The sequence below is a fragment of the Prionailurus viverrinus genome, chromosome C2 (assembly GCF_022837055.1).
Source record: "Prionailurus viverrinus isolate Anna chromosome C2, UM_Priviv_1.0, whole genome shotgun sequence".
NCBI classification, from domain to species: domain Eukaryota; kingdom Metazoa; phylum Chordata; class Mammalia; order Carnivora; family Felidae; genus Prionailurus; species Prionailurus viverrinus.
Genome location: NC_062569.1, coordinates 2427157 through 2443479, shown reverse-complemented (window position 1 = coordinate 2443479; position 16323 = coordinate 2427157). Strand labels below are relative to the sequence as shown.

The 16323-nt window shown below is 41.5% G+C and overlaps 1 protein-coding gene across 5 annotated transcripts in view; it reads left to right on the top strand.

Moving 5' to 3' along the window:
• The window catches only part of CNOT10 (CCR4-NOT transcription complex subunit 10), a 70722-nt gene that overhangs the window by 28956 nt on the left and 25443 nt on the right, over positions 1-16323 (top strand). For 3 of the 5 annotated variants that reach the window (XM_047875367.1, XM_047875365.1, XM_047875361.1), the window contains exons 6-13: positions 102-188; positions 1043-1126; positions 2655-2772; positions 6813-6962; positions 8615-8817; positions 12626-12747; positions 14850-15026; positions 16206-16286. In XM_047875367.1, coding sequence (XP_047731323.1) covers positions 102-188; positions 1043-1126; positions 2655-2772; positions 6813-6962; positions 8615-8817; positions 12626-12747; positions 14850-15026; positions 16206-16286 — 1022 coding nt within the window. The remainder of the gene's footprint in view (positions 1-101; positions 189-1042; positions 1127-2654; positions 2773-6812; positions 6963-8614; positions 8818-12625; positions 12748-14849; positions 15027-16205; positions 16287-16323) is intronic. The other 2 variants (XM_047875366.1, XM_047875364.1) reach the window with 1 other exon arrangement.

The following is a 16323-nucleotide window of genomic DNA, read 5'->3' as shown; positions in this document are numbered from 1 at the left end:
TGCTCTCTAAGTGATTCAGACTAGCATGCTTGGAAATCACTGATTCAAATTATGGCAAAAAAAAATTTAATTTCCGTTAACTCTGTTTCACCACCCTACAGACTGGTAACAACACCAACAAAGACGGATCTAATCACAAAGCTGAAAGTGGAGCCCTAATAGAAGCTGCAAAATCAAAGATACATCAGGTAGGGTAAATTCTGAGAGAGGGCATATATCATGTGTAGTTACTAATAGTTAGGAATGATGAAGAATGTGGAAGATCATTGAAAGCAGTAAATGTTTCGAGGCCTGTATGTTTTTTTGGCTTTGGAGTATTATAATTTAAAAGCATGTTCATCCTTCTAAATACATTTGCCTAAGATGATCGTGCAGTATCGTTTCTTTTAATTCCTTGATAAAAGATTGAGAGAAATGGCCTGGGTGCATTGCATGGTAAAATCAGTTTGTAGACTATTAAAGTTCATTCTTAATTAGCTGTGGGCACGTAAGAACTGGTAGGAATTACAGGAGTGCTGTATCACTGTGCTGTGCACCTGAAAGTAATACAACACTGATTTTTAATGTTTATTTTTTGAGAGAGACAGAGCAGGAGCAGGGGAGGGGCACAGAGAGGGGGAGACACAGAATCCAAAGCAGGCCCCAGGCTCCGAGCTGTCCGCACAGAGCCTGATGCAGGGTTTGAACTCGCAAACTGTGAGATCATGACCTGAGCCGAAGTCGGACGCCCAACCGACTAAGCCACCCAGGTGCCCCCAAAATAAAGTAACTTTTAAAAAATAAAAGAATTGTTAGGAGTTTTGCTTGGAATTTGGGTATAAGTTTTATTCTACCATTACCATGTTTTTTTGTTTTTTAGAATGTCTTCTGAGAGTACAGTGAAAATAGATTCTTTAAGATCATTTAAAATTTGCTTTTGCAAGTAACTGGCGTAACTATGTTGTAAGCAGGTTGGGTTGAATTTCCTTAAGTAGAAAGTAAAGCTACGTCACCCTGTGTAAATCTACCATTGTTCTTACATACTAGCGTTTTCTTTTAATAGTATAAAGTAAGAGCTTATATCCAAATGAAGTCCCTGAAAGCATGCAAAAGGGAAATCAAGTCGGTCATGAACACAGCTGGAAATGTAAGTTTCTTCTTGACTTTTCTTTCTTTTTTCTTTTTTTCAATTTGCCAGTTTTAAGTAATTTATTTTAGTCTTAATAAGTGTATATCTACCAGTAGATAAGAACCTTGACATGGAGTTGTGCAGTAGTGATCATACCTTGTCTCTAATTTAATACGGTGCTTTTCTCATGTAAAATTGCAGCTTGCATTTTCCCTTCGTATGCAGCCCTCAGAACCACCATTTTAAATAGCTGTCTAGCATTCTGGGAGTTGTTTATCATAATTCACGCAAACATTTACTATTAGATACCTCAGGATTTTTTTAGTTTACACTCAAACCACTTACTAAAGATGAACGGTTCGGTTGTAGCCCAAACCTGCCCCTTCCAAACGGTCTTTGGCCTGACCTTCACTTTGACTAATGCCAGAGTACTTGAGACACAGTGCTCCTTCCGTCCACTCCACTGATACATGATTTTTAGGACTATGGAGGGAAAAAACAGAATTGTACACATTCTCGATGCTTTCAGGAATGGTGTTAATTTTAAGTATGAAGTCATAAGGAGATACGGTTTGTAGTAGGAATACTTAAGGTAAATTGACCCTAGAAATCCCAGGCAGGACCCAGATTAGTCACCGGGTCACTGCTCAGGTGATTTTTGAGGAGAACAAATGGTAGCCCAGGTCTGAGGTGTAGCCTGGAGGCCGAGGGGGGAAGGCCTAACTAGCCGGCCACCGGGCCAACCGTTACCAAACCTGTTTTGAGGTAAAAGGCATGATTTCTGCCTTAGTGGATGCCATAGTCCTAGGGGAGAGAGAAACGAGAAGAGAAGCAGTGACACTGCAGACTAGCAGTAATACCTAAATCAGGAGGGGGCACTGCTGCCTGGAACGAGCCTGGAAGCCCTTGTTTCCTCGGCGACCAGGAGGCAGCAGAGTGTGAGCAAGGACTTGGAAAGCCTGCAGCTAAGCTAGAGTGAGGTGGGAGGAGGCCAGGATGCCTGAGGTCCTCCTGGCTGCATGTGCGCTCTGCAGATGTGGGCATGCTTGTGCGCCTGCCACCCCAGGGGCTTCCAGAGAAGTGAGGCTCCGCGTGCCTCCCAAAATGTGATCTTTGCCACGGCAAGACTCACTCTCGAAAATAGGCGGTTCCTCCATCCACAGAATGACACTTTTTTAGATCCCTCTTTGGAAAAGCATTTGATGATTTGTATCCTAAAAAATAAGGGAGACCGTCGGTCTCTGTAATAGTCATTGAAACGAAAGGCCTAGTTAGTGCTGTTAAGTTGGCTTCCAGTTAGTGGTGTAATAGATATACATATATGGTGTATGGATTTTTTAAGGCAACTGTGAATTGAGTTTATGAGGTGCTTTCTGATAGGTTTCTTTTTTGGGGTTGTGAGAGCAATGGAAAATTTTGGAGCTATAGTTTTTTGTGAGCATGACTTAAATTACGCTCTTGAATACATACCAGTATAGTGGTACAATTGTGACCTCACATTACACATGTGAAGACAGAGTATAAACAGTTTATATTTTCTTTACAGTCTGCCCCCTCTCTGTTTCTTAAAAGCAATTTTGAGTACTTAAGAGGCAATTATCGAAAAGCTGTGAAGCTGTTAAATAGTTCAAACATTGCTGAGCATCCAGGATTCATGAAAACAGGTAAAAGAAAATTATGAAATTCTAGTATGCTATTTTATTTCTGGCTCTCTGTCTTTTGTTGTCTCCTGTACTTCTCTTCAGTGTGATTTTTTATAATTTTTTATTTTTATTTTATTACTATTTTTTATCTTAGACCATGAGTGTGAGTAGGGGAGGGATAGAGAAAGAGACAGTCTTAAGTAGGCTCCACACTCCGCCTGGAGCCGACGCGGGGCTCGATCCCACAACCCCTGGAATCATGACCTGAGCGGAAATCAAGAGTTGGACATTCAACCGACCGAGCCACCCAGGTGCCTCGAGCGTCCATCTCGCTACCCCCCCCCCCCACCTCTTTCTAAAAATAAAAATAAAAATGCAAAGAAGAGGCGCCTGGATGGCTCAGTCGGTTAAGTGCCCAGCTTTGGCTCAAGATCCTAATCTCATGGTTCGTGAGTTCAAGCCCCACGTCAGACTTTGTGCTGACGGCTTGGGTCCTGGATCCTGCTTTATATTCTATGTCTCCCTCTCTCTCTGCCCTTCCCCTGCTCATGCTCTGTCTCCCTCTCTGTGAAAAAAATGAATAAACATGAAAAATTTTTTTTTTCAATGCAAAGGATGAGTGAGTTTTATGATACATTTTGTTTTAGATTCTGTTCAGATTTGAGCACAGACGGCATATGCGAACATACTCGACCCCTGTTGCCCTTTTAGCTCTTCTGTTTGGTGGGGCGGCAAAAGACGAAGAAAAGCGGTTTGCTCCATTATGATGTTCTTGGATATTCCGTTTATTCTGAGTACGCCTTTTTTTTTTTTTAAACTTTTGTGTTGGTTTATTTTTTGAGAGAGAGAGCAAGTCTGGGAGGGGCAGAGAGAAAGGGACAGAGAAATTCCAAGCAGGCTCCGTGCTGCCAGCACAGAGCCCAACATGGGGCTCAAACTTGAGAAGCGTGAGATCGTGACCTGAGCCAAAGTTGAGAGTTGGACGCTTAACTGACTGAGCCACCCAGCCGCCCCTGAGTACCCATTTTTAATTCTGCTAAATTTTCATTTTTGCTGTTTTTATTGCCAAAATTTCCCCTCAGAAGCCCATAACACCCAAACACTGAAATGATCTTTCAGACTAAAAATTCAATATGCTTGAGAAAATTTTGCTTAGGATTGCCTTGATGTAGATTTCAGAATTGATATTGTCAGGCTCTGCAGTGGAGTGCGGAGCAGGGCATGTGGTTGACTGGTGAATGGTTAAGATTATGTAATAGGAAAGGTTTTTATACAGCAGTTTTATTTTTTGGTATTTTTCTTTTCTCTTTTTAATTTACATCCAAGTTAGTTAACATATAGTGCCAACAATGATTTCAGGAGTAGATTCCTTAGTGCCCCTGACCCATTTACCCCACCCCCCCTCCAGTAACCCTCTGTTTGTTCTGTATATTTAAGAGTCTCTTCTGTTTTGTCCCCCTCCCTGGTTTTACATTATTTTTGTTTCCCTTTCCTTATGTTCATCTGTTTTGTCTCTTAAAAGTCTTCATACGAGTGAAGTCATAGGATATTTGTCTTTCTCTGACTAATTTCACTTAGCGTAATACCCTTCGGTTCCATCCACGTAGTTGCAAGTGGCAAGATTTCATTCTTTTTGTTTGCTGAGTATTGATATTTTTCATAGTTATTAATTTCAAAATTGTTCATTTTCTTCTCACATGTGAAATTTAGGTTTTGCTGCTGACAAAATATGCTCATGAGAGATTTGGGAATAGAATGTTTCTTAAAGTGTTCACAGTGCTACTATCAGAGGCACTCTCCTTTAAACATTTTAGTGTATTTCCTACTGTCTTTTTTCCTAAACCTAGTTTTTGTCTTTTTAAAATATCCTTGCTTAATTTTAAAATGTCAGAAGAAAACCTTTAGATTTTAGTATTAAGTATTGAATATCCTGATTATTAATTTTCTGTGTCTAGTCTGGCATTTATATCATTGAGGAAAAGATGGACTGTCAATGAGTTGTTTTGGAGCATTTGGGAAGCAATTTAGAAGAGGAATCCTGAAGCTTGGATTGCTTTCATTACACCAAAACAAACCCCAGAGAAATGAAGGATTAAAATGTAAAAATTATAAAAGCAGCTAAAACAACAATAACTTGAGTATTTTAATTTTGTGGTAGGGAAGACTTGATCAAACCAAGAAGCATAGAGTTTAGAAAAGGTGACTAGAGGCGCCTGGGTGGCTCAGTCACTTAAACATCTGACTCTTGATTTCATCTCAGGTCATGATCTTGTGGTGAGATGGAGCCCCAAGGTGAGCTCCGTACTGGGCTTGGAGCCTGCTTCAGGTTCTCTCTTTCTCGGGGCGCCTGGGGGGCTCAGTCTGTTGAGCGGCCGACTTTGGCTCAAGCCATGATCTCACCATCTGCGTTCGAGCCCCACGTCAGGCTCTGTGCTGACAGCTCAGAGCCTGGAGCCTGCTTCGGATTCTGTCTCCCTCTCTCTCCATCCCTCCCCTGCTCGTGCCTCTGTCTCTCACTCTCTCTCAAAAGAAAATAAACATTAAAAAAAAATATATTAAAAAAAAAAAAAAAGATTTTCTCTCTCCCTCTGCCCTTCTCCCACTCACACACTCTGTCTTTAAAGATAAGTAAAAATTTTAAAAAGATGACTAAATTTAACCACGTAAAAACATGAAACATTAAAAACATAACACACACGGGACGCCTGGGTGGCTCAGTTGGTTAAGCGGCCAACTTCGGCTCAGGTCATGATCTCGCAGTCCTTGAGTTCGAGCCCCGCGTCAGCTCTGTGCTGACGGCTCAGAGCCTGGAGCCTGCTTCCGATTCTGTGTCTCCCTCTCTCTGACCCTCCCCCGTTCATGCTCTGTCTCTCTCTGTCTCAAAAATGAATAAACGTTAAAAAAATTTAAAAAAAAAAAAAACATACCCACACACACACACACACACACACACACACACACACACACACACTGAACCAGGTCACAAGACAGATGACCCAATGACATTATGGGTAATATTTGAAACAGACGTGACCCAAGTTTTCTGTAGCATACTAACAGGTAACCAGTAGGAACAATGTCTGTAACCAAGTGAAAAAGTGGAAAGAACATAAAGAAGCAGAATACAGGACACAAATGCCTAACAAGCATGAGGAGAAAGACGCTCAGCCATAGTGATACCTTTTTTTAAATGTTTATTTTGGCAGAGTGCGTGGGTGTGGACGTGCAGGTGCCAGCAGAAGAGGGAGAGCGAGAGAGAATCCCAAGCAGGCTCACACTCTCAGCACAAACCCAGCGTGGGGCTTGATCCCACAACCTGGGATCATGACCTGAGCTCAGATCAAGAGTTGGAAGCTTAACCGGCCGAGCCATAGTGATGTGTAAAGACATAGGAACTAAAAACAGCGGAGGGGCCCCTGGGTGGCTGGGTTGGACATCCCACTCTGGGCTTCAGTTCAGGTCACCGTCTCTCAATCGTGGGATCGAGCAGAGCTCGGAGCCTGCTTTGGATTCTCTCCCTCTACACCTCTTCCCTGCTTGTGCGTGCATGTGCACAGACACGCATGCACTTTCTCAAAATAAATTTAAAAAATAAATGAACAGCAGAGACTTAAAGTTTAACAAGCAAAAGCAGGATTTTATGTGTTCTGTTTCATGTATTCTTGCTATTCATCGAATACATTTCTGTTTTAAATGTTTCCACATATACTTTGTTCTTTCCAGTTTCTACATAGTATTTTGTTGTGTGGATGTAATGCACATGATGTTACTAATACATATTTTTTGTCCTTTGCGTTATTGTATCATTTGCCTATAATTATTAAAAGTTGAATCGGAAACGAAGACTAAACAGGCTAACAAAATTGATGTGCACAGCTGGTTTATCACCTGTAAGAAAAGATTTTGAAAGGAAAGGAGCTTACAAAATTTTCAGATGTTTCTTAAATTTCAAATGCCTCGTGAACTTTTCTGTAGGGCCTAGCGGATGTGATTGCGTGGCTGACGCTTGTGTGGCATGTATCAACAGTAAAACTTGTGGACAAATTTATCTGTGTTCTCAGGTGAATGCTTGAGATGCATGTTCTGGAATAATCTTGGTTGTATCCATTTTGCCATGAGCAAGCACAATTTGGGAATTTTCTACTTTAAAAAGGCCCTCCAGGAGAACGACAATGTTTGTGCACAGCTCAGTGCAGGCAGCACTGATCCAGGTGAGCTCATTGCTGGAAGACAGTTCGTATTTGACCGCCTGAGGAGGGCATGCTGAGCACTGAGGCACGTATACAATTGTCAAATCACTCTATTTATACCTGAAACTAATATAACACCGTACCTGATGTACACTGGAATTTAAAAAGTGATAATTTTTTTAAAGAAAAAATAAAAATAAATAGGTAGATGAGAGATCAAGTGGTCCAAATGTATGCCTCATGTGCCTACCTAAAATTAACATTGACCCTTCCCAACAGGTTTGACTCTGGGGATTATTAGTAGATATTGCTACTTCAAATAACAAGATGGTAGGAGTAATTATCAAGGAAACCTAAATTACGTTCACTTTTTCATGGATACAGAGATGAGTAATCACGTATGATAACGTGATAAAGCAAAATAGATTGTGAGAGTTCTCAACTGCTAAGCTGGGTTTTTTTGTTTTGGTTTTTGTTTTAAGTAAGCTCTGCATTCCGTGTGGTGCTTGAACTTGTGACCCAGAGATAGAGAGTCCCGTGCTTTACCAACTGAGGCAGCCAGGCCCTCCTAACCTAGTTTTATTATAGGTTATTTCCAAGGTTTCACATGTGCGGTTATTGGTAGTATCTAACAATCTTTTTGAGCAAATTCCTGAAGTCTTTTATTTAATATCCATACCATACGAATCCTTCACCTGGAATGCTTAAAACCAAGCAGTTATTTACCTTATTGAAATATAAAACTAATTGATGAAAAATGTATCCAAAATTGTAAGTAGTCTTTATTTATTATAGACTGAAACTTTGAAAAAGTTAGCGAAGCATAGTCTTTGTAGGTATAGTGTATTAATTTTTATGTTCATAGAAAAGTTGCTAAATCCCCCTAACATTAGCTGCATGTTTCTGGGTAAGAAAGCACATGACAATAAAATGGTTAACCAAACTGAAAGTTTAAAAAAAACGAAAAAAGTGGAATCAGGCCTGAGTGACTGGTTAAGTCGGTTAAGCGTCCGACTTCGGCTCACGTCATGATCTCGGTTCATGGTTTGAGCCCTGAATTGGGCTCCGTGCTGACAGTATGGAGCCAGCTTGGGATTTTCTCCCTCTTTCCTTTTCTTTCCTTCTTTCTTTCCTTTCTTTCTTCCTTTCTTTCTTTCTTTCTTTCTTTCTTTTCTTTTCTTTTCTTTTCATTTCTTCTCTTTTCTTTTCTTCTCTTTCTTTTTCTTTTCTTTTTCTTTTCTTTTCTTTTCTTTTTCTTTTCTTTTCTTTTCTTTTCTTTCTTTTCTTTCTTTTCTTTCTTTCTCTCACTCTGCACCTGCCCCTACCCCACTCACACTTTTCACACTTTGTCTCTCTGAAAAATAAAATAAAAAACTGCAATCTTCTAAAAAGGTGGAAAAGGTACAGAGGAGTCCGTGGGTCCTGTCTCTTTTCTTTGCCTTTCTGGAAGATTGCTGTCTGGCTGCACCAGCACAGGCAACTGAAATGACTCTGGAGAATATTTGTGGGGTTGAGGGGGACGATCACCACTGGGAGAGAGCTGTTACAGCTTCACAGTGGGGTCACTGATATTACACGAGGTAGCATTCAAGTACTTCGTGGGATAAATGTTTTGAGTGTGACTGCTTTTTTTCACCTGATGAGTTTTTTCTTAACCTAATTTGTATCACTAGGCAAAAAGTTTTCAGGAAGACCCATGTGTACATTACTAACCAACAAGAGGTACGAGTTGCTGTATAACTGTGGAATTCAGCTTCTTCACATTGGAAGACCTCTTGCCGCCTTTGAGTGTCTGATTGAAGCTGTTCAGGTTTATCACGCAAATCCCCGCCTCTGGCTACGGCTGGCCGAATGCTGCATTGCTGCCAACAAGGGGGTGAGTGCCCCTTGGGCATCGTTTTGAACCGTCCCCCAACTCGTTGCATAGAAAGCAGCAAACGCCGGGAGACATCCGAGACCTCGTTCCCTTTCTAAGTCTCGGGGAACGTACGTAGTCCGTCCTTTAACAGTTGGACAAAAGATTTCGTTTCCGAGAGTCGTTTGTTGACCTTCTGCTTCTTGAAGCATCGCAGCCTCTATCGGCTGTCATATTAAAGAGGTGGAGTCGTTGAGAGGGTCGTATCTGGTGGGACGGTGGTCCGCTGGCTGCTGGGGGCGGGGGCCGTGTCGTCTGAGGGCGTGAGAATGGCACCTGCACAGGTGGGTAGAAAAGGGCTGGCGGTAACCCCGTGAGTGCGACGCCGCTTTCCTTTTGATCCGGTAAACGGACTGTCGGACTGCCTCTCCCACAGGAGGGTCCCCCGTGACTGTGCGAAAGAGGCCGCTTTACGTGGGTGTCCTTGCCTAGATTCTCTGCACGTGGTGGTTGCTGGAAGCCTTGGGAATCTGGAGTGGGGAGCGGTCAGCAGGGGGTGGGGGCAAGACCGCTTGGATGAGAATCGCCAGACGCCTGTAAGACCCGTCCCCCCCCCCCCCCCCCCCCCCCCCCCCCCCCGGCCCTTGCCGTGCTCCTTGGCTGTGTGGAGACTGGGTGGCCTGGCACCTGAGGTGTGCCTGCCATCGGCGACCCGAGATGCATCGGCTGCCCTCGCCCCTTCCTGAGGAACCGCTGCCGAAGCCCGAGTGGGGAGGGATGTTTGCCTGGCGGTTGTCACACGTGGTATTTAAGTGGCTGATGATGTATCCCCCTGGGGAAAGAGAAGCGTGCCGTCCTCGAAGGGCTTTAAGGATTTATTGGATTGTAATTTGCCTTTTGAAAGACAACTTTCTTATTGGAGCATTCTTTTTTTTTTTTTTTTTTAATTTTTAAAATGTTTTTATTTGTTTCGTTGTGAGAGAGAGAGAGAGAGAGAGAGAGAGAGAGAGAGAGCTAGCAAGGTAGGGGCAGAGAGAGAGGGAGACAGAGGCTCTGAAGCGGGCTCTGCACTGACAGCACAGGGCCTGACGTGGGACTTGAACTCACGAACAGTGAGACCAGGACCTGAGCCGAAGTCGGACACTCAACTCACTGAGCCACTCAGGCGCCGCTCTTATTTGGTAATTCTTAAATTAATTGACAAATAATTCTAGGCAGAATGTGTACTTCTGAAAACAAAAATCTCTAGGAATGGTTTATTCTCTTTAATCCATTCATGAATTTAAGTATTGGAGGCCTCTCATTTGCACAGTTATTGAAAACCAGGGAATTACATCAACCAGGGAGTAGAGAAATACAGTAAGGCTTAATATTTTCTTTTACAATTACTTATTTTTAGGGGCACCTGCGTGGCTCAGTCGGTTGAGCTTCTGACTTGGGCTTGGGCCATGATCTCACAGTTGGTGAGCCGCTGTCGGGCTCTGTGCTGACAGCTCAGAACCAGGAGTCTACTTTGGATTCTGTGTCTCCCTCGCTCTCTGCCTCTGCCCCACTCTCTCTCTCTCTAAAAAATAAACATTAAAAAGAATAAATTAAAACAATAAAGGTGTTATTTTTAGAAGTAGTACTTTTCGGACTGTCTTCATTCTGTGGATTTTATTATGAAGTCACACCCCATTCTGCAAAGTTCTAAATCTCTAATTTTAAAAAAATGGTGGAGATGACTTAATTGCCATAATTTGGTGGATGTCAGAGTATTCAGTTTGTGCTACAAATAGGAAATATGCCAAAAATAATTATCTGTCTGTGTGCTCTCTCTTCCTTCTAAAAGGATGCTGAAGTGCCCTAAAAGACAGTTAAGACAACCCCCAAACACTCTCCAATAAAACCAGAGAGTAAAATCCCAAAAGCAGAAATTATAAACTCTAAATAAAATTCCATAAAATGTATTGAGTTGGGATAGAAGGAATGCTGAAGAAAGCAGTTTGTACCTTCAGAAATAAATTCATCTTTTAATAAAAAGAACAACTTGGGGCACCTGGGTGGCTCAGTGAGTTGAGTGTCCAACCCTTGATTTGGGCTCAGGTCACAATCTCAGGATCATGGGATCTTAAGTGGAGCCTGCTTAAGATTCTCTCTCCCCCCAATGGCCCTCTCTCTCTCTCTAAAATAAAAGTTAAGAAAAAATATCTTTTTTAAAAAGAGCCAACTTAATTGTTAAATTGGTGATACTGAGGAGATCATTTATGTCCTGTTTATCTGACGGACATTGCTTCAGACTGCTTTTGGCAGAAGTAGGGCTTACGCTTACTTGGATGGGTGTAATATATGAGAGAAGATGCGCTAATTTAAAAAAAAACACAGACTTTACTATAGGGAGAGTATGGAACCAATTTAAGAGAAGGCTGTTAAGGGGTGCCTGGGTGGCTCTGTTGGTTGAGCATCCGACTTCAGCTCAGGTCATGATCTCGCAGTTCGTGGGTTCAAGCCCCACGTCAGGCTCTGTGCTGACAGCTCAGAGCCTGGAGCCTGCTTCGGATTCTGCGTCTCCCTCTCTCTCTGCCCCTCCCCCACTCATGCTCGCTCGCTCGCGCTCTCTCTCTCTCAAAGATAAATAAACATTAACAAAAATTAAAGAAAAAGAAAGAAAGTTTATTATTGTGGATTTTTAGTTCCCTTCGGTCTTTGTTTTCATCTGTTGCACCTCCGCATCTTCCTTGCGTGATCTTGTGTGACCTTACGGATCAGGAAGGAACGTATGGATGAATCATAAATTTATCGCCACGAATAGGAAAAGAAGTCAGAATGGGAGTGCCTTCCAAGAATGGTTCAGAATATCCACTTTTTGTTATTTTTCATTGATCTTGCTTGGCTGCCCCCTCGACACAAAATTTCCAGTCAGAGCAGTTTTGTTGTATTTTTTAAGCACTGTGTAATATTTTCTTTTTAAAATGAATATACAGTGAATCCCTGTTTTATCAGAAGTCATGGCTGGAAGTACAACTATAGTAAAGTTCCAGTAGGAGCAGTGAGTAACGGTACAGAAACGTGCTTAGAGAAGGACTGTTTGCAGGGCAGAGTTTAGCTCTGCGAGTTCACGTGGGTCGGCTCCAGTTTATTCCTGCACGTGAGAGCTGCGTGACTTTATAAAATGACGGGTGGGATTCCACCTGCAGGCAACCCAGAGACCTCGAATGACGGGAAGGTAAATGCCGCTGGCACATTAAGTTCTCGTAGTGAGGTGATGCTGCTGTGTTCGTGAGACATCCCAACACTGTGTGTGTGTAGGTAGCTTTTACTGTTGTCGGTCTAATGTTTACAGGGTTTTAGAATTTCGATTTTCTAGAAGGAAAGAATTGTGCCCGTGTAAATGTTAACATGTAGCTTGTCCCAGTTTATATGTTGTTAAAATTTAATTAATGCTTTCAATTAAGAACGACACGCTGGGTTCTAGGAAGCAGAGTTGCTTCCCTTTCTGAGTCTTTGTGGCTCTCCTGTTTCCTTACTCTGATGCAGCATGGTGTCCGGGGTGTAGGATATTCTAACTAGATCGTTCTAAATAAATGCTTAAGTCGTTCTTGAATTGCCTTTTTTCCTTAGAATTACCTCAGACTTCATATTAAAATATAGCATATATGACAGACTTCCCGCTTCATGTACTAATTAACCATCCTTTTCTTCAGTACTGAACATATTTCCTTTATCACCAAAACTCCACATTGGTGGATCATAGGAACTTCCTTGGAGTACTTCGAAAAATACTAGATCATTTTTCACATCCTGTCTTACAGTTGCATTGATTAATTGGAAATTACTTGTGTTTTTGCAGACTGCTGAACAAGAAACTAAAGGCCTTCCAAGTAAGAAAGGAATTGTACAGTCTATTGTTGGTCAAGGCTATCATCGCAAAATAGTTCTGGCATCACAGTCCATACAGAATACTGTATATAAGTAAGTATTATGCAGAGAGAGAGAAAGTGTAGATATTTGATATTATTTCTCAATGTTATTTATGTATAAAAATATGCTTAAGATTTTTCATGGGAGGAACCACTTTGCAACTAGGTTTTATTTCTACTTCAACAACCAGAGCCTCATATATAAGTCCATAGTGTATATTATCTGACACAGGGTTTCGGTTTAGTCACGTATGTGCTGAGAATGTTGATGGCTCAGAGAACCCGGTCTATTCAGTTTCATTATTCAGAATGTCCAGAAGAGGGCATCTTGATGTTTCTTAAAATTTTTATATAGTGTATCATTGCTGCTTTTTATTTAGGTATTTTCCCTAAACCTGATTCTTAGTATTAGGAGAAAAAATACAAATACATAAGTAACCAAAGCAATATAAAGCTGTCACATGCAGAACCTTCAGTTGAATAGCTTTTAAATATGAACATCTTTATCTTATATAAAGAAAGATTCCGGGGCGCCTGGGTGGCTCAGTCGGTTAAGCGGCCGGCTTTGGCTCAGGTCTTGATCTCGCGTGATCTCGCGTGAGTTCGGGCCCCGCGTCGGGCTCTGTGCTGACCGCTCAGAGCCTGGGGCCTGTTTCGGATTCTGTGTCTCCCTCTTTCTCTGCCCCTCCCCTGTTCATGCTGTGTCTCTCTCTGTCTCAAAAATAAACGTTTAAAAAAATTTTTTTAAAAAAAGAAAGATTCCAATTTGGAGTTGCTATTATTATTTTTTTTTTTTAACGTTTATTTATTTTTGAGACAGAGACAGAGCATGAACGGGGGAGGGGCAGAGAGAGAGGGAGACACAGAATCTGAAACAGGCCCCAGGCTCTGAGCAGTCAGCACAGAGCCCGATGCGGGGCTCGAACTCACATACCGCAAGATCGTGACCTGAGCCGAAGTCGGGCGCTTAACCGACCGAGCCACCCAGGCGCCCGGAGTTGCTATTATTTTTAAAGTAGTAGGCTTTGTAAAAAATTTGCTGTTTTTTTCCTTCCCCAAAAATAAAATTGTTCTCTACCATTTAAAAGTTTTTCCAAAGTTTTTTTTGTTTTTTTTTTAAGTTTATTTATTTTTGAGAGAGACAGAAAGAGACAGAGAGAGACAGAGACAAAATCCCAAGCAGTCTCCACACTACCAGCATGGAGCCCGACACGGAACTCAAACTCACAGACCCTGAGACCGCGACCTGAGCCAAAATCGAGAGTCGGAGGCATAACTGAGCCACCCAGGAGCCCCCACCCCAAAGTTTTAAAATAGTATCTGGCACACATTATTTTCGTGTTAATTTATTTCAGCTATACTGCAGATTTATTTTTTTAAAGACTTAAATTTTCAAAATTATTACTACTTTTCACTTTTTTTTCCCCCTAATAAAGTTTAGTTTGGTGTATCAATAGAAAGTTATATAAATTCTCAAAAAAGGGACGCCTGGGTGGCTCAGTCAGTTGGGCGTCCGACTTTGACTCAGGTCATGATCTCACGGTTCGTGGGCTCAAGCCCCGCGTCGGGCTCTGTGCTGACAGCTCGGAGCCGGGAGCCTGCTTGGGATTCTGTGTCTCCCTCTCTCTGTCCCTTCCCTGCTCATGCTCTGTCTCTCTGTGTCTCAATAATAAATAAACGTTAAAAAAAACTAATAAATTTTAAAAAATAAAAGAAAATAACATAAAATCTCAAAAAAAATATTGTAAGGCAAAACAAAGCATTTTCGAAAACGAGGATCAAATGAAACAAGGCTCAGGTGTAACCTTTCTTTCCAGTTCTTACTATACCTGTCCTGGCCCTTGTTACAATTTTCCTTATCTGTAACTCCTCTGTTGGGTTAACATGGGCACTGCAGATCACCTCCAAGTTGTTTTCCATCCCTAGTCCCATTCCTGGGGATACAACTGGGTATTATTCATGCTTCCTACACTTGATATGCGCCATTTAGGATTTGGGTGCTTTAGCATTCCCTTGGAGTGGCTTGTTTTCAAATTTTTCCCTGTCAGAGGGCACATTTTCATTCATAATTCTATTGGTTTTATTCCCGAGAACAGAAAAGTCTTACTACTTTTTATGTTATTTACTTAGCTAATTCGGTTTTACTCTTTCAAGCGATGGACAGTCTTCAGCCATTCCTGTAGCCAGCATGGAGTTTGCAGCCATCTGTCTCCGAAACGCCTTGCTGCTCTTACCGGAAGAACAGCAAGATCCGAAGCAGGAAAATGGGTCTAAAAATAGTAACCAATTAGGTGGGAACACGGAGAGCAGCGAAAGCGGCGAAACTTGCAGGTATTCTAATCCCTTGGACCCCCTTTGGTGAAGCCCCTCAGGACTTCATTCGGGAGCCCCTTTGTCCTACAGATGAATTCTTAAAATCTCCAGACTGAATTTCCTAAATCCCCTGTTTTGAATAAGAAGAAAGGAAAGTATGAATGTTAAGTATTTCTGGAAGGGAGAAATAAAGTGAAGGCCAAGTGAGGACAGAACCTTGGGAGAGAAAAGTGGAAAGAAACAGCTTTTCATTGACAGGAGATACAGCTGTAAAGAAATCCTTTCCGCACTCAGAGATAGGGCTTTGTTTTTACTTTTATTGAAGTAAATACTTAAATCCTAAAACTTCTCACTCCTTCTATCCTTTGCCTTTTGTCCTAACATACCGTAAATCACTAACCTCTAGAATATTTCTGTTAATTTGTAGGTTTTTTTGTATAAATGTTATACCAATCTCTAGAAACTAAGAGAGTTTCTAGTAATTATAAAACACCATCATATATAAAGTTATTTTTACACATAGTACCTTTAAATTCAAGTGTTTCCTCCCAGCATTTTTTCTGGATTATTATAAAAATACATTCATTAAAGAAAACTTGAAATAAAACTGTGGGGTTTTTTCTGCCTCCATCAAGAGGTTATTTTTTACTGTAGTTGATACAAAAAAAAAAAAAAAGCAATCAGAAGAATGAGAAATGTGTGAAAATACGAGAGTGGACTCCTTTGTAGAGATATTGTTTACAATTAGAAATTTAAAAAAAATTTTTTTTAATGTTTTATTTTTGAGACAGAGACAGACCATGAGCAGGGGAGGGTCAGAGAGCAAGGGAGACACAGAATCCGAAGCAGGCTCCAGGCTCTGAGTTGTCAGCACAGGGCCCGACACGGGGCTCGAACTCACAAACCACGAGATCATGATCTGAGCTGAAGTCAGACACCTAACTGAAAGAGCCACCCAGACACCCCAACAATTAGATATTTTTGAAAGCAATACTGTGTATTGGAGAAAAGAAGCTGAAATACAGTATAGCTTTAACACATTGGTGTTACCAAGTTACTAAGCATTTTTTCATTGGTTGTTTTGGCTCTTTTGCATTTTTGGCATAAAAAATTGCATGGGAGTGGGGATCGGGCAACCAAATTTTATATTTAATTGCTTATTTGCTCTTTATAATTAAGAGTCTGTCTCTATTTTAGCAGTAAAAGCCATGATGGAGATAAGTTCATTCCAGCTCCACCTTCCTCTCCATTGAGAAAACAGGAATTAGAAAACTTAAAGTAAGTATGTAAACAAAAGTTAGCATAGCAGCTACTG